The sequence below is a fragment of the Heloderma suspectum genome, chromosome 3 (assembly GCF_057233095.1).
Source record: "Heloderma suspectum isolate Gila_16-S chromosome 3, 16-S_ref, whole genome shotgun sequence".
NCBI classification, from domain to species: Eukaryota; Metazoa; Chordata; class Lepidosauria; order Squamata; family Helodermatidae; genus Heloderma; species Heloderma suspectum.
Window position 1 is genome coordinate 285,757,065 of NC_139460.1, and position 23,519 is coordinate 285,780,583.

A 23,519-nucleotide genomic window follows, 5' to 3' on the forward strand; every position below is an offset into this window, starting at 1 on the left:
GTGATTTAACAGATAAGTGAAGAACAAGCTGATATCAGTCAGGGAAACATAAGGCACAGAGGGATTCATGGAGGAGGAGGAAGATAGTTAATTGTATCAAAGATGGCAGGCTGAGGAAAACACAGACACTGTAGAGGCCTTTGGATTGATAATTTGGGGAAATGAACTGTCATTTTAGCAGGGGCAGTTGGTGGAGGGCAGAAGTTAGTTTGTAAGGTATCAAGAGTAGAGTTGAAGAAGAACGTCAAAACAGTGCAAGTTAACAACGTGCTTCAGGAGTTTGGAGGTAAACAGAAGAAGCTAGTTTCTAACATGACTGGGAATTGAGTGCAAAGGCAGATGTTGAGACTAAACTTTAATGGAAGGTTTAAATCTAGAAGCCAAATCTGAAAATGCAGCCCTAAACATGCCTACTCAGAAGCAAGCCCCATTGAGCTCAGTGGAACTTATTGCTGGATAAGTGCATAGAATTGCAGTCCAAGTTATGTCTGGCTCACAGAAGGGATCTTAGTTTCTGATAGAGCTCAAAATGTGTTGAACTTTCTTCACCATCTTTTATAATCAATCTTTTTGTTCTCGATTACTGATCATGTTTTTTGCTTCATATTTCTTGGACACAACAATTATTCAGTGTTAATTAGTTTATGAATATTCTCCATTGTGGCTCCTGCTATATGGAGCTTGAAATGCAGTCTTCGTTATGCACATAGAATCATAGAATAGTAGGGTTCACTACAAGACCATCGAGTCCAACCCCCTGCTCAGTGCAGGAATCCAAGTCAGAGCATCCCTGACAGATGGCTGTCCAGCCTCGTCTTGAATGCCTCCAGTCTGGGAGAGCCCACCACCTCCCTAGGTAATTGGTTCCATTGTCGTATTGCTCTAACAGTCAGGAAGTTTTTCCTGATGTTCAGCCGGAATCCGGCTTCCTGTAACTTGAGCCCATTATTCCATGTCCTGCACTCTGGGATGATGACATCAAATCACATCAATGATTTGAGTCTATGACTACTTGTACAACCTAGCTCTGTGGCTTTCCTTCCTCAGCAATGTTTTTGTTAATGTTTGCTGCTAGTGAAGCAAATATTAAGTTTATAAAAACTGCTTACCTGCTGAAATCTGATTAAGCAATACATGTTGCAAAGTTAAAGTCAAAACACTTGTTACAAAGTAGTTTTGTTAGTGAATTATACATAAAATCCAGTACACAGTGTTGAAAATGAATAATCCACAAATCATGGTGGCTCAGCATGTACAGCTTCCATTGTAATTGGTACAGCTTGATGCTTTTACAGGTCAGAAAGCAGAAAGATATTGTATGCTGAGAGAGCAGCAACTTATAATTGGAGTGGAATTAGATTTAAAGGAGACTCAGCCATATATGCCAAACAGGTACAAAGGCTGACATGTACAATATTGACAGTATTTCAGAACCACTTCACAAAATTTTAGTTTGATCTAGACTTAGACATACTAACTTGTCCCATTGATTTCAGTGGGTCTACTCTTAGATATGACTAAGTCTGGATCCAGCTCAATGCATAGCTTTTAACATATTCAGGAATGGGTTTAATGTTCCTCTTACCTGAATGATCAGCTGTAGTATGCATGGGTCTGGTGATTTTCATCTTCCACACCTGACATTTATTCACACAAATGAGAATCCCTTCCCTTCTCCTCCAGAACTACCATTGGGAGGAGGGGCTAGCTCTAGGCAAGGTTATGCCACCCTTTAAAATTCTATGCAACTGGCAGAGAGATGACACTAACCTCTGGAGAGCAAGGTAGGCATCAAGAGATGCCTACGAGGCCAGCCATCAAAAGAGCATTGCTGATGGCAGTTTCTGTGTTGTTGCTGGAGAAGCCTATACAGGTCTTGGTGGAAGGATGCTAGTTGTGGTCCTTCACTACCTTCTAAATCTCGAGTTTAATCCTAGGTGTTTTGTTAGTCCAGAGCTGGATCATAGATGGGGCAATTAAAGTTATAAGTCTCTGAATATACATTACAGATTACTGCCTCTTCTGTATTTCAAGATATATTGGGAAATGTTTTTTTATTTAAACCTTGATTATTTTCCTAGTTAATGAGTAATATTAGGAAGACATACATTTCAAAATGGGGATTAAATGGTTAATACAAAAGGAGAAACAAATTACTTTAGTTTTACTTACAGGTAACCAGGTCCAGTAGTTACACCAAAAAGTCACAGTTTCAGGTGGAAGAAGAGGATGTCGAGAAGCTAGAAGTCAGGTATATTCTTTAGCATATTAATACTAATTTTGCTGTTTTCATACAAAACAGTTGATGCTTTTTATAATGAAAGTAAAAAGTTATTCAATGACTGCTGAAAATGGTAAAGATAAAGAAACTCCAGCTGGGGGTTGGGGGAAGACAAACTTTAAAGTAATTGAAACATATTCAAAATTCTTTGCCTAAAGTAGAGCATTACTGTCTATATTAATCTAGGACTAACAGTGCAATCTTATGCATGTCTACTCAGAAGTAAGTCATATTAAGTTCAGTGGCACTAACCCCCCAAGTAAATGTGCAAGGGATTGCAGCCTAATTGTTGTAGCTGGCCTAGGGCTTACATAGTTCCTCTCCTGCCTTCTTTGCTGTGGGGAAAAGGTACCTGTACCTAAGGAGGGGAGCAAGGAGGGAGTGGACGAATCCAGGTACCACTCCTGATCTTGCTCCAGTAGAATCTTGAGAAGGTACTGTCATCTGAGTTGAGGATAAGGAATAGCTTATTTCTTAACCTGGCTTCAGCTAAACTTCATCAGTAGGATAGTTTTGAGCACCCAAGTTAATATCGCAATAGATGTTCCCTTGCCTCTCTAGAAGATAACATTAGTCATGCCACAACACAATGGATTTTATTTTTTCTTCTTCTTAATATATGTGCTGTCTTAACAGAAATATCAGTGAGGTAAGACTCAACAACCCAAATAGAGTGCATGCCTTTGGGAGTCTTATAGCTTTTTAGGTTGTGAGAACTTGAGCTGTTTTGGCTTAAAGAAAAATCAATGCATGTGTCATTGAAGTTTTGCAGTTTAGTCAGAATGGCAATAAAATAAGGAGTGGTAATAAAATGAACTGTAAATGCCTGAGAAGAAAGTAGTAGTCACTTGTTTTTTCTTTGAGTGCCTCAGTATGATCCAGTATTGCTCTTGTCTTACTGATAAAGCCTCATTTTTACCTAGTATGCTGACATTCCTATGGTTGCCTTTTATAGAAACAAGACGTTTTCTTCCTCTTACCTTAAAGAAACTATTGGGTGTGAGATTATAACCTCATTTGTGTGCATGCTGAGTTGGTGTGGCGCTCTCCGTGATGATATTAAATCAAATGACTCTTAAAAATTATATGAAAGTTGATTATGATGCTTACAAAAATAAATGATTAATTATAGTTTAATTTTCAGGGTTGACTTATGGAACAATGGTAACTTGGTACAGGACCTTTTCCTAGGAGAAATTAAGATTCCTGTAAAGATGTTAGGAAGTGATTCCACCCAAGCATGGTAAGAAATTGAGCAAAAGAGCTCTTGTCACACTGTTGAAATGAAGTACAGATTTTGTAGTATGTATGACAGTGTTAAAAGAGCTGTAACTGGATACGAAGCAGTCACACTACTGACTGTAGTTTCCTCCAAATTGTTTCCTCTAAATTAGATAGCTTGTTCTGTCCTTCAGTGTCATTTATTGACTCCAGTCCAACTGAATATTGTCTTGTTTAGGGTTCTCGTTGGCCTGGGTAATGACAAACCACTTTTTTTTTTTAATTGTGGGTTGTCGTGAATGAGGCAGTATGCTAGTGCATACTGCCCAATTGCTCCCGCTGCAAGCAGGAATGGTTAAACAACCTAGGGACACACTGTCCCTGGGTTGTTTGCCATGACGTGCGAACCAGGAACTCTGGCTTATCTCTCCCCCAGCAAGCTAGAGAAATTTTTCTTAGGTTATTTCTCTGGCTTGTTGTGGGAGAGTAGCTAGAGTTCCTGGTTAGGACATAATGCTAAACAAAACCATAGACAGAACGCCCATTGAAACCAATAGAAAAAGTTAGTTGAAACTAATGTTAAGTCCTCTTGGCAGAGTAATCTTAACCTTGCCAAAGGCTGGCCAAGAAAGGTTAGGATGAGGCAGAACAACCCCTGCTGTGGTATGCCTGCACAAAGCCCCATGGGTGTAGCGGAACTACCATCAGTGTTTGTATAGACACTGGGGCCCCAAATGGGGCATTCCAAGAGCAGCAACAGCCTTGGACCTGCAGGATAAAAATTCCCCTCACCGTCCTGGATCGATGGAGGTGGGGGGAACACAGAACTGATGAGAAACAAGCAAAAGCCTGCCCACCTCCTGCACTGGCTGGACTGAACCAGCGGGGCTTGGGAAGTGATTACTTTGTTAGTCATGGCTAATGCTAGTTGAATTGGGGCCAGTATCTTAGGGCAAGCATTTTTGTCTACAGCTAAGATATATTCTAACCACTTCTTACGAAGAAGAGGCACCATAGCTGTAGGTGTGTGTCACAAGTTTGGGAAGGATATTGCAAATAGCCCACGCCGGTCTTATGATAGTTTGGACATTACATTATAATGGTATTTCAGTAAACAGGTCTCATCTTCATAGTTATAAACTACTGCACACTGAAGCTGACAGTTATAGATAATTTATCTTGTCAGAATTTCAATGTGTTATCTTTAAAAGCACTATTTTTAATCATTGCTCACATGTTTAATTGTGAGTAGATGAAAATTGAAATTACTTGCTGCTTAACAAATATTTGCAGATGAAAAAAGGGAAATAGCCAGCTAGCACCAAAACAACAACAACAAATACACACCAGGGATGAACAGGCTTCAGTCTTGTGTAACCTACTTCTTTTAACTAGAATCCCTGTAGTCCACCAGCATGTAAGAGGGCATACTCTATATCTCCTAACAGCTAGCACATAGCTATCTGTATTAAATGAACCTGCATGTCACTTGCTTCAAAACATAAGAAGTGTATCTGGAAGACCACCTTATTCGGCATTCTTTGTAAGAACCCTAGAAACCAGCAGGCACTGAGTGGTCTACCAGCAATTAGCTAGTGAACTATCAGTGGACTGTGGCCAATCTACCTCTGTCTGTGACTGTCTCCTGATTTACAGCGTTAATATATGCCAATTTCACCCCTTCAAAAAGCAAAGCTATTACTTTTTTCCTTCTAGACCTAATCTTCCTGGTAGATCATGAACAAACTGCAGTATCAGGTTATGTCACTCAGAACATGGGTTAAACCTTGCAGTTGCTTTCTTCTTTTTAAGGTACCTTCTACAACCAAGAGATAATGGAAATAAATCTGCTAAAAGTGATGATCATGGATCACTTAGACTGAATATATGTTATGCTGAAGACTACGTACTTCCATCAGAGTACTATGTTCCCCTCAGAGACTTGCTGCTAAAATCATCAGAAGTTGAGGTACTCTGCTTTTGGGTGACTCTTTGACAATTTAAGAGGAAGTGAATGCAGGGCCATCACCTCCCATACCACTTTTGTCTGTTGGGCAGTGCCAAAAGTCTACCTCGCATTGCTTTTAAGAACTTCAAAAGTATACCCAAAGTAGCTCCCAACACAAAACAGTACGAGTAATACTGCACAGCTGTAAGAGCATTTAATCCTTTTCAAAGCAGACTGTTGTGCTTCATGTAAAGATTGCATTTCAGAAGCTACAGTCAGGGCCAGAAATATTGGAACAAGGATAACTGTTTTGGCAGTTGGCCTCTGTACACCACCACATTGAAGTTGAAAGGAAACACACCCAGATGGGAGCGAAGTCAGGACTTTGAGCTGTAATTCAAGGGGTTTGACAAAAGTGGGGCACTAACCATTCAGGAAGGACAGCCAGTGGCATACACACACACCCATCGTCGGTGGCTCATAAGTAATGGAACGAATGGCTGACAAGCAGCTGCATGGCCAGGTGTGGCCTGTTTCCTGGGTACCCCATGACCAATCAAGAAGATAAAAGGCCTGGAGGTGATTCTGAGTGTTACATTTGCATTTGGTAGCTGTTCACTGGAACTCCCAACATGAGGTCCAAAGAGGTGTCCATGCGAATGAAGGAGGCCATCATTAGGCTGAGGAAACAAAATAAATTGATCAGAGAGATAGCAAAAACAGTGGGAGTGGCCAGAACTTGGAGCATCCTGAAAAAGAAGGAATTAACTGGCAAGTTCAGCAGCAGCAAAAGGCCTGGAAGACCACGGAAGACAACTAAAGTGGATGACCACAGAATTCTGCCCATGGTGAAGCGGAACCCTTTCACAACATCTAGCCAGGTCAAGAACGCTCTTGCAGAGGTAGGCATGTCATTGTCAACATCTACAGTCAAGAGATGGCTTTATGAATGTAAATACAGAGGCTTCACAACAAGGTGCAAACCACTGGTAACGCTCAAGAACAGACAGGCCAGATTAGCCTTTGCCAGCAAACACCCAAAAAAGCCTGCCCAGTTCTGGAATAAGATTCTTTGGGCTGATGAAACCAAGATTAACTTGTGCCAGAATGATGGGAAGAGAAAAGTATGGAGAAGGAAAGGAACAGCTCATGATCCAAAGCATACCACATCATCTGTCAAACATGGTGGAGGCAGTGTTATGGCATGAGCATGTATTGCTGCCAATGGAACTGGGTCACTGGTGTTTCTTGATGACCTGACTGCTGATCAAAGCAGCAGGATGAATTCTGAAGTGTATAGAGCTATACTTTCTGCTCAGATTCAGCCGAATGCTGCCAAACTGATAGGACGCCGCTTCATATTGCAGATGGATAATGACCCAAAACATACAGCAAAAGCTACCCAAGAGTTTCTGAAGGCAAAGAAGTGGGATGTTCTTCAATGGCCATGTCAGTCACCTGATCTCAACCCAATAGAGCATGCTTTTCACTTGCTAAAGACAAGACTGAAGGCAGAAAGACCTTCAAACAAGCAGCAGCTGAAGGCAGCTGCAGTAAAGGCCTGGCAAAGCATCTTGAGGGAGGAAACTCAGCATTTGGTCATGTCCATGGGTTCCAGACTTCAGGCAGTCATTGGCTGCAAGGGATTTTCATTCAGGTATTAAAGGCGACCCTTAAGTTTGAAATGATGTTGGTTTGTTCCGTTACTTATGAGCCACCAACGATGGGTGTGTGTGTATGCCACTGGCTGTCCTTCCTGAATGGTTAGTGCCCCACTTTTGTCAAACCCCTTGAATTACAGCTGAAAGTCCTGCCTTCGCTCCCATCTGGGTGTGTTTCCTTTCAACTTCAATGTGGTGGTGTACAGAGGGCAACTGCCAAAACAGTTATCCTTGTTCCAGTATTTCTAGCCCTGACTGTATTTGATATGGCTGATACGGGAGTTGCAATTCAAATAAAGTATTCTGGTTATGTTTTAAGTGCCTTTATGTGCCCAAGGGAGCTCTCTGGATGTTAAGAATTACAAGTGCTATGTCATTCAGCCAGCAAGAAAGCAGGGTCAGTAAACTTGATGTCCCATCTTGACAGGAGAAATATCCCAGCTTTTGTTTCTGCCTCTACTTTCTATTGGAGTTCAGAGTGTCTTTTGAGTTTCTTCTGGACATAATCTCTATTTTCCAGAGTTGAGAATTTACCCTACTTTTTCCCCAATCCTTTCTACCCCAAAAATGAAATTGTGGCAGAAGCCCAATGTGCCTTCTGCCTGAAGTATTTACATAAGTCACAGAAGTTGAGGCATTCTGACAGCATGTTTCCTTCCCATAAGACAGGGGTGGGGAACTAATCTCACTCACAGAGGTTCCCAGTGTGAACCCCTGTTCAGACCCTGGCCTCTCCATAAGCTCAGGCTCAGGCCTAGAAGCTTCCAGGGGCCTGGGGAAAAGAATCCCCCTGTTACCTCCTATTTGCGATAGAAGATAACAAGGGGATTCCACTGTGCCCCCCTCCCCCTCCCAATAGGAGGGTGAGAAAGGAGAATCAGGCAGAGTCAGATGATGACATGGGATGAGAACTTCAGGGTTGGCCCTTTAGGTTGTCTGCGCCACCAGCTTGGTCTGGGAGAGCAATCTGGCCCCGGATCAAAAGAGGTTGCCTGCCCCTGCTGTAAGACATTCCTGGAGCAAAAGGTCATAGCAGATGGGTCACAGAATGCATTGGCTTGGCTTATGGATCAAAAGGGTAGTTACTCTCCACTGCCTGTAATTATGGCCCACTCTGATGTGGGGCAGCCACTTTGGCTTTTTTGAGTGTTGATATCCCTGTAGAGAATATTTATATTGTAGCCACTTGGGGCACACACAGAATAGATTTCTGTCTCTGTGGACAGCTCCTTTGACAGGAGGATCTTCCAACAGGTACTATAAAGATGTACTGGATGTGGACACTGCTTTTGGCATGCTTTTGCTGCCTGTTGTCCTGTGAGCTGAAAGAGAAATGAAAGGCAGACTTACCGTGGGATTCTCTTCAGTTCAGCACACGGGAAAACATGTAGACCCAAATGTACTTAATGGAAACTGAGAAAGTATAATTATGTTTACATGGCCTGCTTTCCTTTAGGACAGGTAAAGAAGGGGCAGCCACTTTGGCTTTTTTGAGTGTTGATATCCCTGTAGAGAATATTTAAACTGAGGAATCCCCACTAAGCTGTCATATTTGAATTTTCTCTTTTTCTTTTTTTCTTTTCACCCATATTTAGGCATTAGAGATTGCACCCCACACACACACACAGAGACTTTTTTTTCAGCTGAACTGGGAGGGTACTCCTTCCTCAATGGGATGTCAAGCTTCTTGGCTATAAGTTTGGTTTGAGATGAGTTAGCCCTTTGTTGCCTGCTCCCCTTCCTGCGGAACAATAGGGAACCATATAAATCCAACATTTGTTGGTGACATCACAAAGCTGACCCAGAACATTATCATTTACAGTTAATTTAGTATGCCGTGATTGAAGATAAACAGCTAATAAATGTTATGAGTTCCACTTGAATGAGTTTTCTGTTGAGCTGGTGACTTTTAATCTAACCATCATACGTTATCCTGTGCCAATTTGAACATTATCTTTCTTCATTTTGAAACGTATTCAAATTCTGGACTTCGTGTTGTTTTACCAATTGGTATAACTGGTACTTATTTTGGTCACTTTCTCTTTTTTTATAGCCAATTTCTGCTTCTACTGGTTACATTTTAGCTGAAGTGTGTCCAGATAAATATGATGCCATTTTGCCTCTTGTAAGGTTGTTGCTTCATCATCAGACACTAGTACAGTTTGTCACTTCAGTGGCAAAATTAGAATTGAAGGATACCCAGTAAGTGTTTGATTTTCCCTCTTTTCCCCTCTCCCCAATATTTGTGGCCATGACAAGTAGATATGTGTGTGAAACTTGACTCACACACTTTTCTATGAAATTATATTTGTCACTAGATACTGTCAGTCTTTTGCTGCATCAGACTACATGCTGTCCTTAGCAAAAAGTATAAACAAATCATTCAGGATCCTTTCGATTGGCTGTAACAGGTGGTTGTGCAGAGGGCAAAATGCACACTTGACAGGGGTATGTAAACGCACTCACCGCTGCTGAGCGCATTTTATTTTTGCATTCTGGCATTCCCCGTTGATCTCCTGAACCTGGAAAAGGGCAGGGAGATCTGCCGAACCTTGTCCCCTTCACCCACAGCTCAAGACCTTGTCCTGTCAATCATACTGGGCTCAGAATACCCCCTGAAGATCAGCATGACTTCAGCAATAAGGCCCCACCCGTCACCTCTTGTTGAGAGGGCAAGGTCAGAGTGAGCATAAATTTAGGCGGATGCTAAGGTTAGCCAAAATGTGTGGAACTCACATGATACGTTTAAAATAATCCTTATATTTTAAAAAATTAATATTAAATGATACAACACCAAGTCCTAATTGCAGATAGAACCAGAAGAAAAGGGCAGAGCAAGCTAGTACAGAAAGAAGTGTTTGAGAAAGGAATTTGTTGTTGTTCAGTCTAGGATAATAGAGTACATCCTTCTATACCTTAAAACCTGTTACCTTTAATAATGAATATGTATGCTTTTTTCTGATCTTGATTTCTGTCAATTGTAAGTAGGATAGGTGTCTGCTTAAGACAGATTTTTTCTTGCAGCTCAACATAGAGATGACTTGGAGGCGATAATTGGCTTTGCACCCAGTAGACATGGATGTTTACTATTAGTTACTTTAATACGTCTTAACAATATTAGCGATGTTTTAAAAAAACTTGCTTTCTGAATACAAGGGTGGGCAATGTGTTGCCCTCTAGATTTTGTTGAACTGCAACTCTTATCAGTCTTTGCTGACATGGTCAGGGATGATGGAGTTGTAGTCCAACAACATCTGGAGGGGCTACATGTTCCCCACCACTGATGTATGAGCTGGAACTACTCAGCAGATAACTTTGGCTATGATTTATACATTCCTTCCATCTTGCATTCTTAATTATTCATATTGTATTGCAGAGAAGCAAATACAATCTTCAGAGGAAATTCTTTAGCTACTCGATGCCTAGATGAGATGATGAAAATAGTGGGAAAGCACTATCTGAAAGTTACCTTAAAACCAATTCTAGATGAGGTATGGTATTGCATAAAAACTATGGGAGCATATTGGAAATGCTGGGAAAATGGCAGGAGCCTAAAAATGCGTGCTAGTACATCAGAATTTGAAACTGTTTTCAGCTTTGTGCCAGGCCTAAAATGCCTATATTTCTGTCTTGAAACCTGGCATATTTCTTGAAAAAGTGTACAAGACGTTCTATTGCTCTGCATAAAAATGCCAATTGCTTTGAGGAGTTTTAGTATGGAAGTTGTGTAAAAATGCTGTAGCACATATTTTTTTATTTCCTCTCTGAATATTGAGTGGACACGTTTTGGAAACCTGAGAGCCCCAGACTAGAATGTTCGTAGCACCTCTTCAACCAACACTGCTTCCCCTTCCAGGAGCCTCTTGCAACTCCTTTCTGTCCGAACTGCTGGATTTTTCTGCCTCTTCCTAGCTTGCATACCATGAGGCAAAAACAGTCTAAAGGAATAAACACTGCTCGACAGGGTCCGTTAAGGATTATTGTAGATCAGGGGTGGAGAACACGTGGCCCTCCAGATGTTGTTGGGTTGCAACTTGCATCAGTCCCAGCCAGCATGGCGAATGGTCAGGAATGGTGGGAGCTGTAGTCCAATGACATCTGGAGGACTACACATTCCCCATCCCTGTTGTAGACACTACTTCCAGCTGCATTACCCTAGTGGCTCAATGCAGTATTATTTCTCATGTACCAGCCAGTGACAGCAAGAGCTCTTCACTTTAATTTCTAAGGGCACTTCATATGATATAGCACCTGATGATTGCCACAAAAACATTTGCATGGCAAGGTATCCATGTTGCTCCTGTAAAGTATGGACAGGGCTCACCTCACATATTGTGGGAACTCTTCTCAGCAGCCACATAAAGATAGCATTTTGGCATAGAGTGTGGTTATGATTTGCATAGTTTTCTCCTTAATTACATTATATTTAGATGCTTTCCATGCAGAAATGTTTTTCAACAGCAAGCACACTGCTATTGTAGTGACAACTCATATCTAACTGTGCTGGGGAGTGATCTCTTCAGCATTGTCCATGTATGTATACATGGGCGTATGCTTGTGTAATAATACTAGCTGCTAGCCATATGAGTCAGTGACAGCTGCTGCAGAACTGTAAACTGTAAAGAAAGGGTAACTTCTTCCATCTTTTTACTGGAAGGTTTTGTTAATTTTTGATAATAAATGTCTATTGTAGAATAATGATTTAAGAAATATTTAACTAGTGTTACACTTAAAAGTCCAAGTGCCCAGTATCCCACGGAAAAACAATAATTAAGAGAGCAATCCTATGGTTCTTGGATGAGCATTCCAGGGACTGTAAGATGGCTCAGAAGACCACTTCCTAGGTCGGACACAGCACCCCAACCTTGGAAGGGGGAGTCAGAGATCTGCCTGTCGCAGTCAACGTGGAGAGAACTGTGCCGGCTGCCTCTCCATGGTTGGGAAATCGACCGGGGGACGGGGGAGGATGTGCCAGAGGGAGGGAAGGAGACTGGAAAAGCCAGGATATTATTTATCCTGATCCTCTTTCCCTCCCCCTCTGAAGGCTGAAGCATCCTCGTTAGACAGGCTGAAAAGCCCATCTAGCGAAAAACTCAAAGATTGTAGGATGGAAAGGCAAAGATCTTCTCAGCCGCTCATCCCACCCTGCTGGCTTCAGCCAGGCAGGGCATAGGGGTCTTGGAATCCTGAGTTTGAGGGCTATTGAGCAGTGAGGGCCCAGTCCATAGGATTGCGCCCTTAGTAGATACCTGCTATGAGTGTGCTGTTCAACATATTAATAAAAATTGAAACATAAAAGTGGGTGAAATTGTCCTTTTATAAGTGACTAAAGCTGCAATCCTGTATGCACTTGCCTGGGAGTAAGTCTCATTGAGTTCAGTGGCACCTGCTGTTGAGTAGATATACACAGGATTGTGCTGTAAACCTTTGCTCTTGTTTCAGATATTTGAGAATCCTAAACCTTGTGAAATTGATCCCGTGAAACTGAAAGAAGCAGACAGTTTAGAAATACACAAGGTATGCTTGCAGTTATTTTGTTCAATATATCTTTGAGGAGCTAGTATCTAACTATGCATAATCAATTCTTTGGAATGGTAATAGTTACTGATGTTTAATTTCAGCAGCAAGGAAAATTCCTGTAAACCTGAGTGCATTTTGTTCCCCTTGCTGTGTCGACTTCCAGTTACCAGTGTAGCTGGTACCAGTGTACCAATTCCAGGCACCAGTGTACCAATTTTCTCTTTCGCTTCATTATGTAGAGCCCAAAATAAATAATTAAATACCTTATAACAGTACATATGTATTAATTCCTTCCTTCATTCAAAGCATTTTTATCCTTTTCTTCAGCGAAGTCTTCTAGAATGGCTTATAAATACCAGAAATAAGACAGTCCTGTCAGCAGGCTTATAGTTTAAAAGACATGATACAAAAGGAACGGGGATTGGAAGGGAGGAAGAAAAAAGCAAATTTAAGCACTGGATTTTTAGTTGCGAAGTTCAGCAGGTCATGGAGTTAGATCAAAAGGCAATGGAAGGCTTCTGCTTCCACTTCCTCTGATGGCCTCAACAGTGGCAGTTGGTAGCAGGGGGAGGGGGCTCTCAGCTTGAGGTGAATGCAGGCACAAAGGAGGGTGCCTTAACATTGCTTCCTCTTCCTCCAATGGCTTCAGCATGCATCATGTACATTTGGAATCAAATCTTGGGTCAGCTACAGATGCCCTCTATGTGGCCTTGTAAGTCTCTACTGCTTGGCTTCTTATTGGTGAAATGGAAATACTAATGACCTTCAATAGATACCAATTATAAACCAGATTATATCCTGAAAGTGCAATGGAAATTATTAATTGCAGTAGTTTCTGTCAGTAGTGACATATAAGTTCTTTTTTGACTAGCTAATGCTACGGACTGCAATGAAAGAAGGAAACATTGTTTGATCGATATTGTCATTGTTCTGGGGGATGGTTTATTTGCTTCTCTATTATGTATCTGTATACATATGCCAGCAACCCTTCTGTTGGCCTAAACTGTCTGATTTGCATTTGTCCTCTTCTCAAGTTGTATGGTAGAATGAAGACTATGTATGCAAATGTGTTGAGTTTTTTCTCTGTGGGAGTAGAATAAAACTGATAAGAGCATGCCTTTCTAAAATCATTTGTTTGTCCTCACAGGAAAATCTGCGCTACTATGTCGACAAAGTATTCAATACAGTTGTACAGTCAAGTATAAGTTGCCCTACGTTAATGTGTGATATGTTCTGTTCTCTGAGGCACTTGGCTGCTGAAAGATTTCCTAGTAAGTGTGTCCATTTTTGTTCCAATCTGTTATATGGCCTGCCTAAAAGTCTTCAAGGTCCATAAAAATGTCACCCTAAAAAATCAGGTCTGGCAGCATTCAGAAGGAAACTGAAATGGCTGATTTAGCAACATATTTTTCTATGGATTTTTAAAATATTTATTGTAAATATCGCCTGCCTTCTGTAGTCTGTATACAAAGCACATGAATTTGTTAATGAATACTATTTGGCATCAGAGCTGCACAGTTCTAACACCAGAGTGCCAGTATGAAAGGAACGGCAGATAAGAGGCTCAAAAAGAGAAAAAAATCAAACATAGATGGTGCTGTAAGATGTGTATTAACAACATTTTGAAATACAGCTATACATCCATTACTGAGGAGTTAAAATGTGGACACCTAATACCAACTAGTTACACCTGTTCCATATACATCTCCCCCAAAATAGGTAGAATTGCCCTCCCTGCAGAGAGTAAAATAGCTTTACTCTGAAAACCATTAGAATTTGTAGTATATTTAATGTAAAATATACATAGTGGCCTCATTTGGACATAACGCTAAACTGGTTCAGCATAACATGAACAAGCCTTGGACTCATAAGCTCTCCCCACCCCTGCTCACTCCTCCAGCGTGCCCCTGAGTACGAGACTGAAAGCTTTTGCTTTCATTTTAATCTAACCATAGATTATTGTTACGTCCAATCCCAGACAAACTACAATTAGCCTTAACTATACTTTAGGGAAACAAACCAACCTCAAACTGTGGTTTATGATTCTAGCTTGTTTCTCTAAACCGTAGTTAAGATTACTCACAATTTGGGGTAACAATAAACCAAGATTAATTAAAAGGGAAACAAAAGCTTCCCATCTCCTCCTGCACAGCTGCATGAGCCCAATGTTTGTGCATATAATGCTAAACATCTAAACCAGATCGATGTCTAATGATTTTGGTTTGTGCCCCATAATGCATGACAAAGCATCTTGCATCATAACCACACTTCTTCCATTTCATGCTACTTGCTCATTTTCTATTCTGGAAAAGAATGGTAGCCCTTCTTCTATTGACATTGTCTTGCTAAGGTTTTTCACTGTCTTCATTTCCTACTAAGTTGTAGTACATTTTACATTTCATGGTTTTTCTCTGCAGATGACCCTCATGTACAGTATTCTGCTGTGAGCAGCTTTGTGTTTCTTCGTTTCTTTGCTGTAGCTGTAGTATCGCCTCATACTTTCCATTTACGACCTCACCATCCAGTAAGTTTTGATAACATTACATTCAAACTCTGTAGGCCAGCTTAGTTAGGGGGATGTATAGAGAAAGAAGCTTAGCATTTGTATAGGAAATGGAGAGTTACATTGAGCACTTGGATCACCCAGACTTTTTAAAAGTCAACTCTAGTTAACTACCTTGTTTCTAAATGGCAAAGCATTCTGAGATGTTTTCATGTCTGAAAGTACTTGCAATTAGACAACCAACATGAGTGAAAAAGCAAATGGGTAGGTAACTGGCTCTCTGATCATTTAACGTATTATTTTGATCCATTTCCTATTAACTTGAAAGGGATTTAAAAACAGATGACCGCAAGTTTTAAAGAGAAAGTTCAGGTTCTACTGAAGGAAAGTATAGAAAGCTGTACAGCTAATACTTTAGCAATTAATTTGCGGAGAATGGGTCAGATGGGACAGTTATAACTTGGTGTTGTCTGCCGTGATCTACATACCTTCTCCTACACAGAAATGTTTCCTAACAGCTCATTGTCACATGCTATTTTTTCTATTGTGGACTGTTCTCAACAATGTTGCTATGAAGGATTCCAATGCAGATACACTGTAGACATTTATATATTATTTATTAATTTTATTTATATCATTTCTATACTGTCCAATAGCCAAAGCTGCCTGGGCAGTTCACAAAAATTAAAACCACAAAGCACAGAATAAAACAATATGAAATATGGAAGCGTAAAACCACAATATAACAGTATAATGAGAATAAAACCTAGCAGCAATGCAGAGATTTAAAATACAGATTTAAAACAGCAGAGCTAAAAGACTAGAATGCTAAAATGCTGGGAGAATAAAAAGGCCTTCACCTGGTGCTAAAAGGAGTACAATGTAGGTGCCAGGCAAACCTCTCTAGGGAGCTCATTCCACAGCTGGGGTGTCACAGCAGAAAAGGCCCTCTTCCTGGTAGCCACCCACCTCACTTCCTTTGGCAGGGGCTGCCAGAGAAGGACTCCTGAAGATTCCGGGAAGGTACATATGGGAGGAGACTTAAAATACCAGAATATGGTCAGGTCAAAAAAGTATTTGCACTGATCATCTTAAAAGGGAAAATGTTCCAAAATAGTTTTTTCTTCCTGGATTATTGGTGTGCACCTTCAGTTGGCATAATTTTGCGACATATTTATGCAGGAATCTTCCATAGTGAAATAAACTTTTGGTGTCCAAAGATGTGAAGATATTATAAATTGATGCACTCATTGCAATGTACTTCCTTCCTTAATTGGAGGACATTGATTAGTACTGATTAGTGCTTTTGTAATAGGCTCCAAGTTCTTGAAGCAGTGTGCTTTCAGTGCTCCCTACCCCTTACCAACACACTATATATACACTGTGCCTATCAGTTCATTTCCACCTCTCCACTCCACTGTCTCACCTCACTCTCAGCTCTCATGCCTGCTACATTTTCTGGTCCTTCTTAACAAGAAAAGTTTAGTGTCTTGAACTGTTTCCTTCGGTAGCTATTTGGTTTCTTGAGGCACCGGCCTTACTGGAGAAGAATACAGTAATTCAGGTGTTTGGTGACCAGTCATCATATTAGAGCAGGGGTGGGCAACACACTCCCCCAGCCTTATGTGTGGCTCCTGCCACCCCCAAACTTGCCACTGCAGTGGCAGAATAATTTGCAGTTTGTCACCAGCAAACCATGACAGTAGCCTAAAAAGGCCAAATCTAACTTTAAAAGAAGACTGTGCTCATGCCTTGTTTTAAAGCTAAATTAAGCCTTTTTAGGACACCATTGCAGTTTGCCGCTGAAACTCAGTAGCAAACTATTGTTCTGCGCACTGCTGCCACTAAAATTCAGTGACGCAAAATGTGGGTGCAGCCCAGGTGGTTGAAATTAGCCCCTGAAGTTACCCAGGCCTGTATTAGAGGCTGCATTTTATATTCATTTAATGGATATGTCATACATTTATAAAAAGGGGCATAAAGAGAAATGCAAGATTTTAACCCAAGATGTCCTCCTCTGCTTCAAATAGTTATATTTTTGAAATGTTGGGTATCACAAGACTAGCACACACTTTAAATGTTTTTAATATGTATAATATTTAGAACTGTTCTGTAAAAGCTTAGCTCCTTTTGAAACTAAGTGCAATTATTTTACTTTTTTTGCAGGGTGGGGACATATAAAATATGAAACTACAGAACTTAAATCTGTAATGGTTTCATTTACTAATGGTTGGATCCATACCTCCTCGGAGCAGAGTTCCACTCACAGAAAGAAAACTCCCATTGCCCACTAATGGAGGGTGGATGGTGGAAGGCTATTCTGCCTATTCTTCCTGTTGCCCTGAATATCTCCTCTGAAGGGTTTTGGCACCCTCCAGAACAGCATGGCATCTGTGCAGAGAACTGCGGGAGGGAGGGGAAATCAGCAAAACTTGATCCAACCCTATATTTTTTGAGAAGAACTTGGTTGCAGCCTACAAATTACAGCCTTGTACTATTTCCATTTCAGTGAGACCTATATGACAGCCTCATGTAAGCCCACTGTCTTTCACTGTAGAATGAAATGCCACTCTTTCACTGTAATACTTTGACACCAGTTATGATATTTGCTGGCCATGATCTTCAGCCCAGTTGAACTTTGTCATCTCCTGTAAAATAGTGATATTACCTATTTCTTAAATGTCTTTTGTAGGATGCACAGACATCTAGAACATTAACCCTTATATCAAAAGCCATCCAGACACTGGGAAGCTGGGGAAATCTGTCCAAAAGTAAACTAGTAAGTACTTGATGGTTTCTTTTGCATTTGCTTTGGGTATCCTTCTGTTAAAGTTTACTTATCACTTTTCTCTTTTTAGTCAAGCTTCAAGGAGACATTCATGTGTGAATTTTTCAAGATGTTTCAGGAAGAGGAGTATACTGAAGCTGTCAAAAAGGTATTTTTTTATACATTCAAAATACATGGCTTTTTTAAAAAGTTGTTTTTTCCTGCCATCCTGCAAGGAGTTTGGGAAGTGTTATTCTATTCTCAAAACATCTCTGTGAGGTAGGTTAGGCAGGGAGATGGTCAAACATCAGCCAGTGAGCTTCATGGCTGGATAAGAATTTGAACCCAAATCTCCCAGATCTAGGTCCAGTCCTTTGTCTACTACACCATGCTGCCCTTTACTTGTTTTAATAAAGTACATTAATTGGGGTGTTCTTAAAATGCAATATTTTACATCATTTGTAGGTCACAAATGTTAAGGAAAGATGCAGAAACAAGTTTTAGAACTGTAAATTTTCCTTGGCAAATAAGAACTGAGCTTAGGCTTTTTAGGCTCACTATTTTTAAGCTTCTACAGTTAAAGTTTAGAAAACAATCCACACCATTCTAATACGTTCTCCCATCTTCAGTTTTTAGATGAAGTATCATCTACTGAAAGTAAAGAACCAAGTGTCATGAGTGAGCCAGTGCATCTTAAAGAAGGGTAACTGGAGTACAAAATACTGTATATTGACAAGTGTGTTTTTTGTATATATAATTTTGGTCGTGTGTCCCTTCAAACTAGTTCCAACCCAGAATATTAGCTTAAGTGCCAACTTAAGTGCCAACTCTCTCCAAAATAATAGTCTTGAATCTTAATATCTGGGCTGCATACAAGGATGCATAGTTACATGTATGTACAACATGTAATTGTACGTTAAACTCACATTATTATTAAACACAAACTGCCCCCTTCTGTTCCGTGCAAGATTCCTGCATGAAGATGCTAGTTTGTTACTGACATTACTTGCCTTCTGCCAGACATACTATAAATTAAAGCATAGGAGGAAGTTTCAAACTTAAGAATTACAAAAATTCCCCTGCATTCACTTCTCAAAATGGAACAATATGAGCATGACTATTCTTTTGAAATAAAAGGTTTTCAAATGCATTTGTGAGCCTTGCACCTTGTTTTCCCATACTACAGTAAAGAACAGTAAAACTGCTAATTAGAGGTAGTTTTAGTTCATAGCTAAGATTGCGTTTATATGTGACATCCTTAGCTATATCAATTTTCAATTAATATTCCTGGATATTTTCCCTTGTTGGACAACAGTGTTCTAAGTTTTAATCTCTTACATGATTAAGTACTTCGTATTCTATACTAGATGTCACTGATTTATCTTAAGAATAGGGGTTGAATCCATTAAATCCACTTATAAGTAAATGCATCTGGAAGCAGTCTTGTGAGAAGGAATTTGAAAGTATCTGGCATAATTTGTGTTCTTTTCACAGGGAAATGTACAAAAGAGCACAAGGAAGGACTCGTATTGGGAAAAAAAATTTCAAGAAGCGTTGGTTCTGCCTTACAAGTAGAGAGCTCACATATCATAAGCAACAAGGTATTAATGTAGCTTATTTGTAACTTCAGCATTTGAAGTTACAGGACATTTTATTTTATTATGTTATTTAAAACATTTTATCCTACCTTATATCTCAGGGCAGTGTAGAGATAAAATCATTTTAAACAGTATAAAACAATAAATAAATAGCTAAAAGCATATTAAACCATTCAATAAGATACTACCGATTAAAAAATCTTAAACAATAAAACAGTTAAGACAATATGCAACTTTAGGGAATTCAGTTGGCCCTCAAAGGCATTGGTGAAAAAGCCATATTTTAACTTGGTGCCAAAATGAAACCAACGTCTGCGCCAATCGGGCCTCCAGGGGGAGGGCATTCTACAACCAGGGTGCCACAGCAGAGAAGGCCCTCTCCCGTGTGTGTCTTGCATGATGTATTTGTGGTATTGAAATAGTGTTGTTTAATTTGAACAGTTAAATTAGTTCATGGTCCTCTTCATGTTCAGAGTAGAATAAAGCAATAACTTCACCTAATCTTTCATATTTTGAAGATATTTTTAAAATTACAGGACTTTTCATATCACATTTTGTTCCCAAATTTTCCAGCTTACCTAATAGAGGGGGCTGGCCTTGCATATATGGGTTAATCACCACAGCCAGGGTGACTAACCTTTTCAGCCCAAGGGCTGAATTGCTTTTCAGAAATGCTCTTGGGAACTTAATTCCAGTGATGGGCAGGCCACAGGCAAAAGTGGGTTGGGCTGAAAATACCCAATTTATAGTAAGAAGCATGTCTACTCAGAAGTAAGCAGGGCAAGCCACCGCAGGACAAGGCTCAGAAGAAGAAGCATTGAATCACTCAGCAGCACTTTTAAATCACTTTTCTACTCCAAAGTAAGCAAGCATCATTTTTCTCAGAAGTAAGCAGGAAGTATGACTGAATCACTCAGTAGCTTTGTCCCTTGGCCCCACCCACTCTGCCCCACAGGAAAAAGCGGTTGTCTCCAATCAGTGGCTGACGGGAGATGAATGAATGAATTCATTTTATTAGGGTCACAGACCAGCAAAATCAGTATAAAACATGTAAAATACAGTTAAAACTAGCACAGTAACAAAGTACAATTTATGAGGTTCCTTCTTTCAAGAAAATTACATCATTTTTTCCTAGTTTGCATTGAAATCATAAAAAACCTGGCAACCCTTCCAGTGACCCAAGAAGACACATCCTTTAAACAAATGGATACCAAAGTGGTGGAGCTACTTCCTGGGAATGCTGTTAATAGTGGGGAAATTAGCTTTTCTCTGCATTCCCTATAGAGGTCACAATGTAAGAGAACACATGTTCAACTGATTCGGTTACTCCAGCACCACAGAAACATATCCGTTTATTAACGGATCTTACTAAAATATTACTAAACCGTCCATTTAATAGTGCTGATGACAGCACATTAAAACGGGCAAGAGTAAATGCCCTTCTATACTTTGGAATATATACAGATATGGGGCTGCTGTGATTCCATAATTATTTAAATTATTATATTTAGTATAGAGTAATGGAGAGCAGGTTTTATTTGCTACAGTTCTGAAATACTGTAGATCTAAGTCTATTAGTCTTTGAACAACAAGAAATTGGGCTTTCTCAGGCCCATAATTGCCCATGACTTCTGCAGAGAGGTGTAGCCAATGTAATTTCTTCTCCATCGCTCTCATCCAGCAGGTAACATAAGAATCTGAAAGCAGTAAGGAGAGATAGCTACCAGGAACTGCTAAAAAATGTAAACGTAACCACCACTTAAAGGCATCAATCCATACCTTGCATTCAACTGATCAGATACCCACTTCCAGATAGATTGCTGCATTTCCCACACAAGAAGGAAGGCCCAATAGCTTCCTAAGAAATACAGACTGGACCTTTTCCATTTGGGAATTAAATCCCAAAATCCAAATAGGGATACCATAAGTAAGTTGGGCTAGAGTCTTAGCTTTGTAAATTTGAATTGCAGAGGGAATAAATTGCATAAAGAAAAATCTTAAGATCAGCTGCTGGCTAATGTTTGCTGTATCAATTGCCTGCCTACGTTGTGCAGACCAGAATCTAGTGCTCTGCATTTGTATGCCTAAGTATTTTATATGGAAGACTTGCTTGACAATATTACCATTTAAAGTCCATTTATATTGTTTACGGGCTTTTGAGAACACTAAAACTTTAGATTTGCTGTAATTGATAGTCAAACTATTCTCGGAGTAATAAGTCCCAAATGCGGACAATAAGTGATTTAACCCAGTTCTGGAAAGTGACAGCAGTACAGCATCAGGCTGATGGGAAATGAGTTTTTTCCTCCATGACAGAGCGGGCAGGGCCAGGAAAAGTAGCTGCCAGGGGTGGATAGGGAATCCCTGCAGCCCTTTCTAGGCCTGCTGGCTGGAGGTCCCCTCATCTCAGTACTGTAGAGTGGGCAAACATATTCTTTTCTGCTGCATTTACCAATTGCTTCCTGAAAAAATGAAAAGTGGAATGTGGGAATTATGACTTCACTTCCACTGTCTACAGGGTGGTGTGCATTATGAAGCATTTATCTCCTGTGTTATCCTTAATCTGTGGTGTTATTTTCCAGTTTATACCAATTCACTCATTTGTCTTCATGCAGATAAAGAGCCTATCTACACCATTCCAATAAAAAACATCCTTGCAGTGGAAAAACTTGATGAGAGCGCATTTAACAAGAAAAATGTAAGTTGTTTTGAAATGCTAGTTAAGAAAATACTTATTTTATAGCCCTCAGAACAAGCATAAAAAGTTCTAAAATGTCACATACAAAAATAAATAAGCAGCTTAACGACAGCAAACAAAAGCCACCTCAAAGGCTTCCTATATGCCCTGAAAGGACACTTGGGCAGTCTTGAGGAATACATTCCATAACTTTGGGATATCAAAACCACATTTCTAAATCCACTTGCTGCATTATTTGGGCTAAATATATTTTTTTTCAGGAGCTTGTTCCATATAGAAGCTGCTTGAAAGAGCTTCTGCATGGCAGCTCTAACGTATAGAGTGAGCTTACTATGTGGATTGCTGACAGTGATATTTAGGCATGTTTCGCATGTAACAACAACCCAGAGTATGGGTTGTTGTTGAATCGTGGGAGGTTGTTATATACAAACGCTGAGCTATGATTTAACTATGGCTGGGTTCACACAAGGCAACAAGCGAAAGTATGGGTTGAGTGTGGCTTGTCATTGAACCATTGGTTGTTGCTGAATCATCAGTTGTTGTGTTGTGTGAACCCAACCACGCTAACAACCCAGAGTTTGTTAACTATGAACAACTCATGAAGAGAACCTGTGGTTGTTGAGTTGTGAACTGTGGTTGTTCATGGTTAACAAATCATTATTTGTTAGCATGGCTGGATTCACACAACACAGTAATCTGCAATTGAACAACAACCCACTGTTTAATGACAACCCATACTCAGGCCATACTCTGGCTTGTCATATTGTGTGAACCAGATCAATGGGCTGTCAAACATGAGCAACCCATGAAGAGAGCCCATGGTTTGCTGTTGAGTTGTGAACTCTAGGTTCTTTGTGGTTAACCCATAGTTAAACCATAGTGCAGGGTTTGCACAACAACCCACAATTCAATGACAACCCACACTCAGCCCGTATTCTGGTTTGTCATTATGTGCAAACCAGGTCATAGACTGTCTATGTACTGCTGACTTGATTAAAATTTCCCAAGTGTTCAGCTGATATTTCTTCACAAGAACTCTCTAGAAACTCTAAGGAAACTATTCTGCCCCCACCCCCAAATATATTGCCATTTTCTCTGAAGAAACCTTTGGATCAGAAAAATATATTGGTTCATGTTTGGCTTCACTTGCTTTCATACTTTGCCTTTGGGGAATGATTTTCTGTTGAAAATACTGCCTTGATTCTTCCTATTAATGATTATTTCCTATGAAGAGCTGCTTCTTAAAACAGAAGGGTAATGGATGGCTGACCATACTGAGTAACTGTTTCCTGGTTTAGACTAAAATATTGTGTGGATGAGGA

General features: G+C 40.2%; 1 protein-coding gene across 7 annotated transcripts in view; it reads left to right on the forward strand.

The window, feature by feature from the left end:
• The window catches only part of RASA2 (RAS p21 protein activator 2), a 59,930-nt gene that overhangs the window by 26,446 nt on the left and 9,965 nt on the right, over positions 1-23,519 (forward strand). For all 7 annotated transcript variants that reach the window (XR_014789588.1, XM_084847172.1, XM_084847177.1 and 4 more), the window contains 13 exons: positions 2,175-2,251; positions 3,426-3,524; positions 5,315-5,471; positions 9,165-9,313; positions 10,488-10,602; positions 12,554-12,628; positions 13,779-13,902; positions 15,049-15,155; positions 17,827-17,913; positions 17,993-18,070; positions 18,531-18,604; positions 19,396-19,502; positions 22,115-22,197. Coding sequence is in view for 6 of the 7 variants with exons in the window: in XM_084847172.1 (XP_084703298.1) it covers positions 2,175-2,251; positions 3,426-3,524; positions 5,315-5,471; positions 9,165-9,313; positions 10,488-10,602; positions 12,554-12,628; positions 13,779-13,902; positions 15,049-15,155; positions 17,827-17,913; positions 17,993-18,070; positions 18,531-18,604; positions 19,396-19,502; positions 22,115-22,197 (1,332 nt within the window). In the remaining variant the exon portion in view is untranslated. The remainder of the gene's footprint in view (positions 1-2,174; positions 2,252-3,425; positions 3,525-5,314; positions 5,472-9,164; positions 9,314-10,487; positions 10,603-12,553; positions 12,629-13,778; positions 13,903-15,048; positions 15,156-17,826; positions 17,914-17,992; positions 18,071-18,530; positions 18,605-19,395; positions 19,503-22,114; positions 22,198-23,519) is intronic.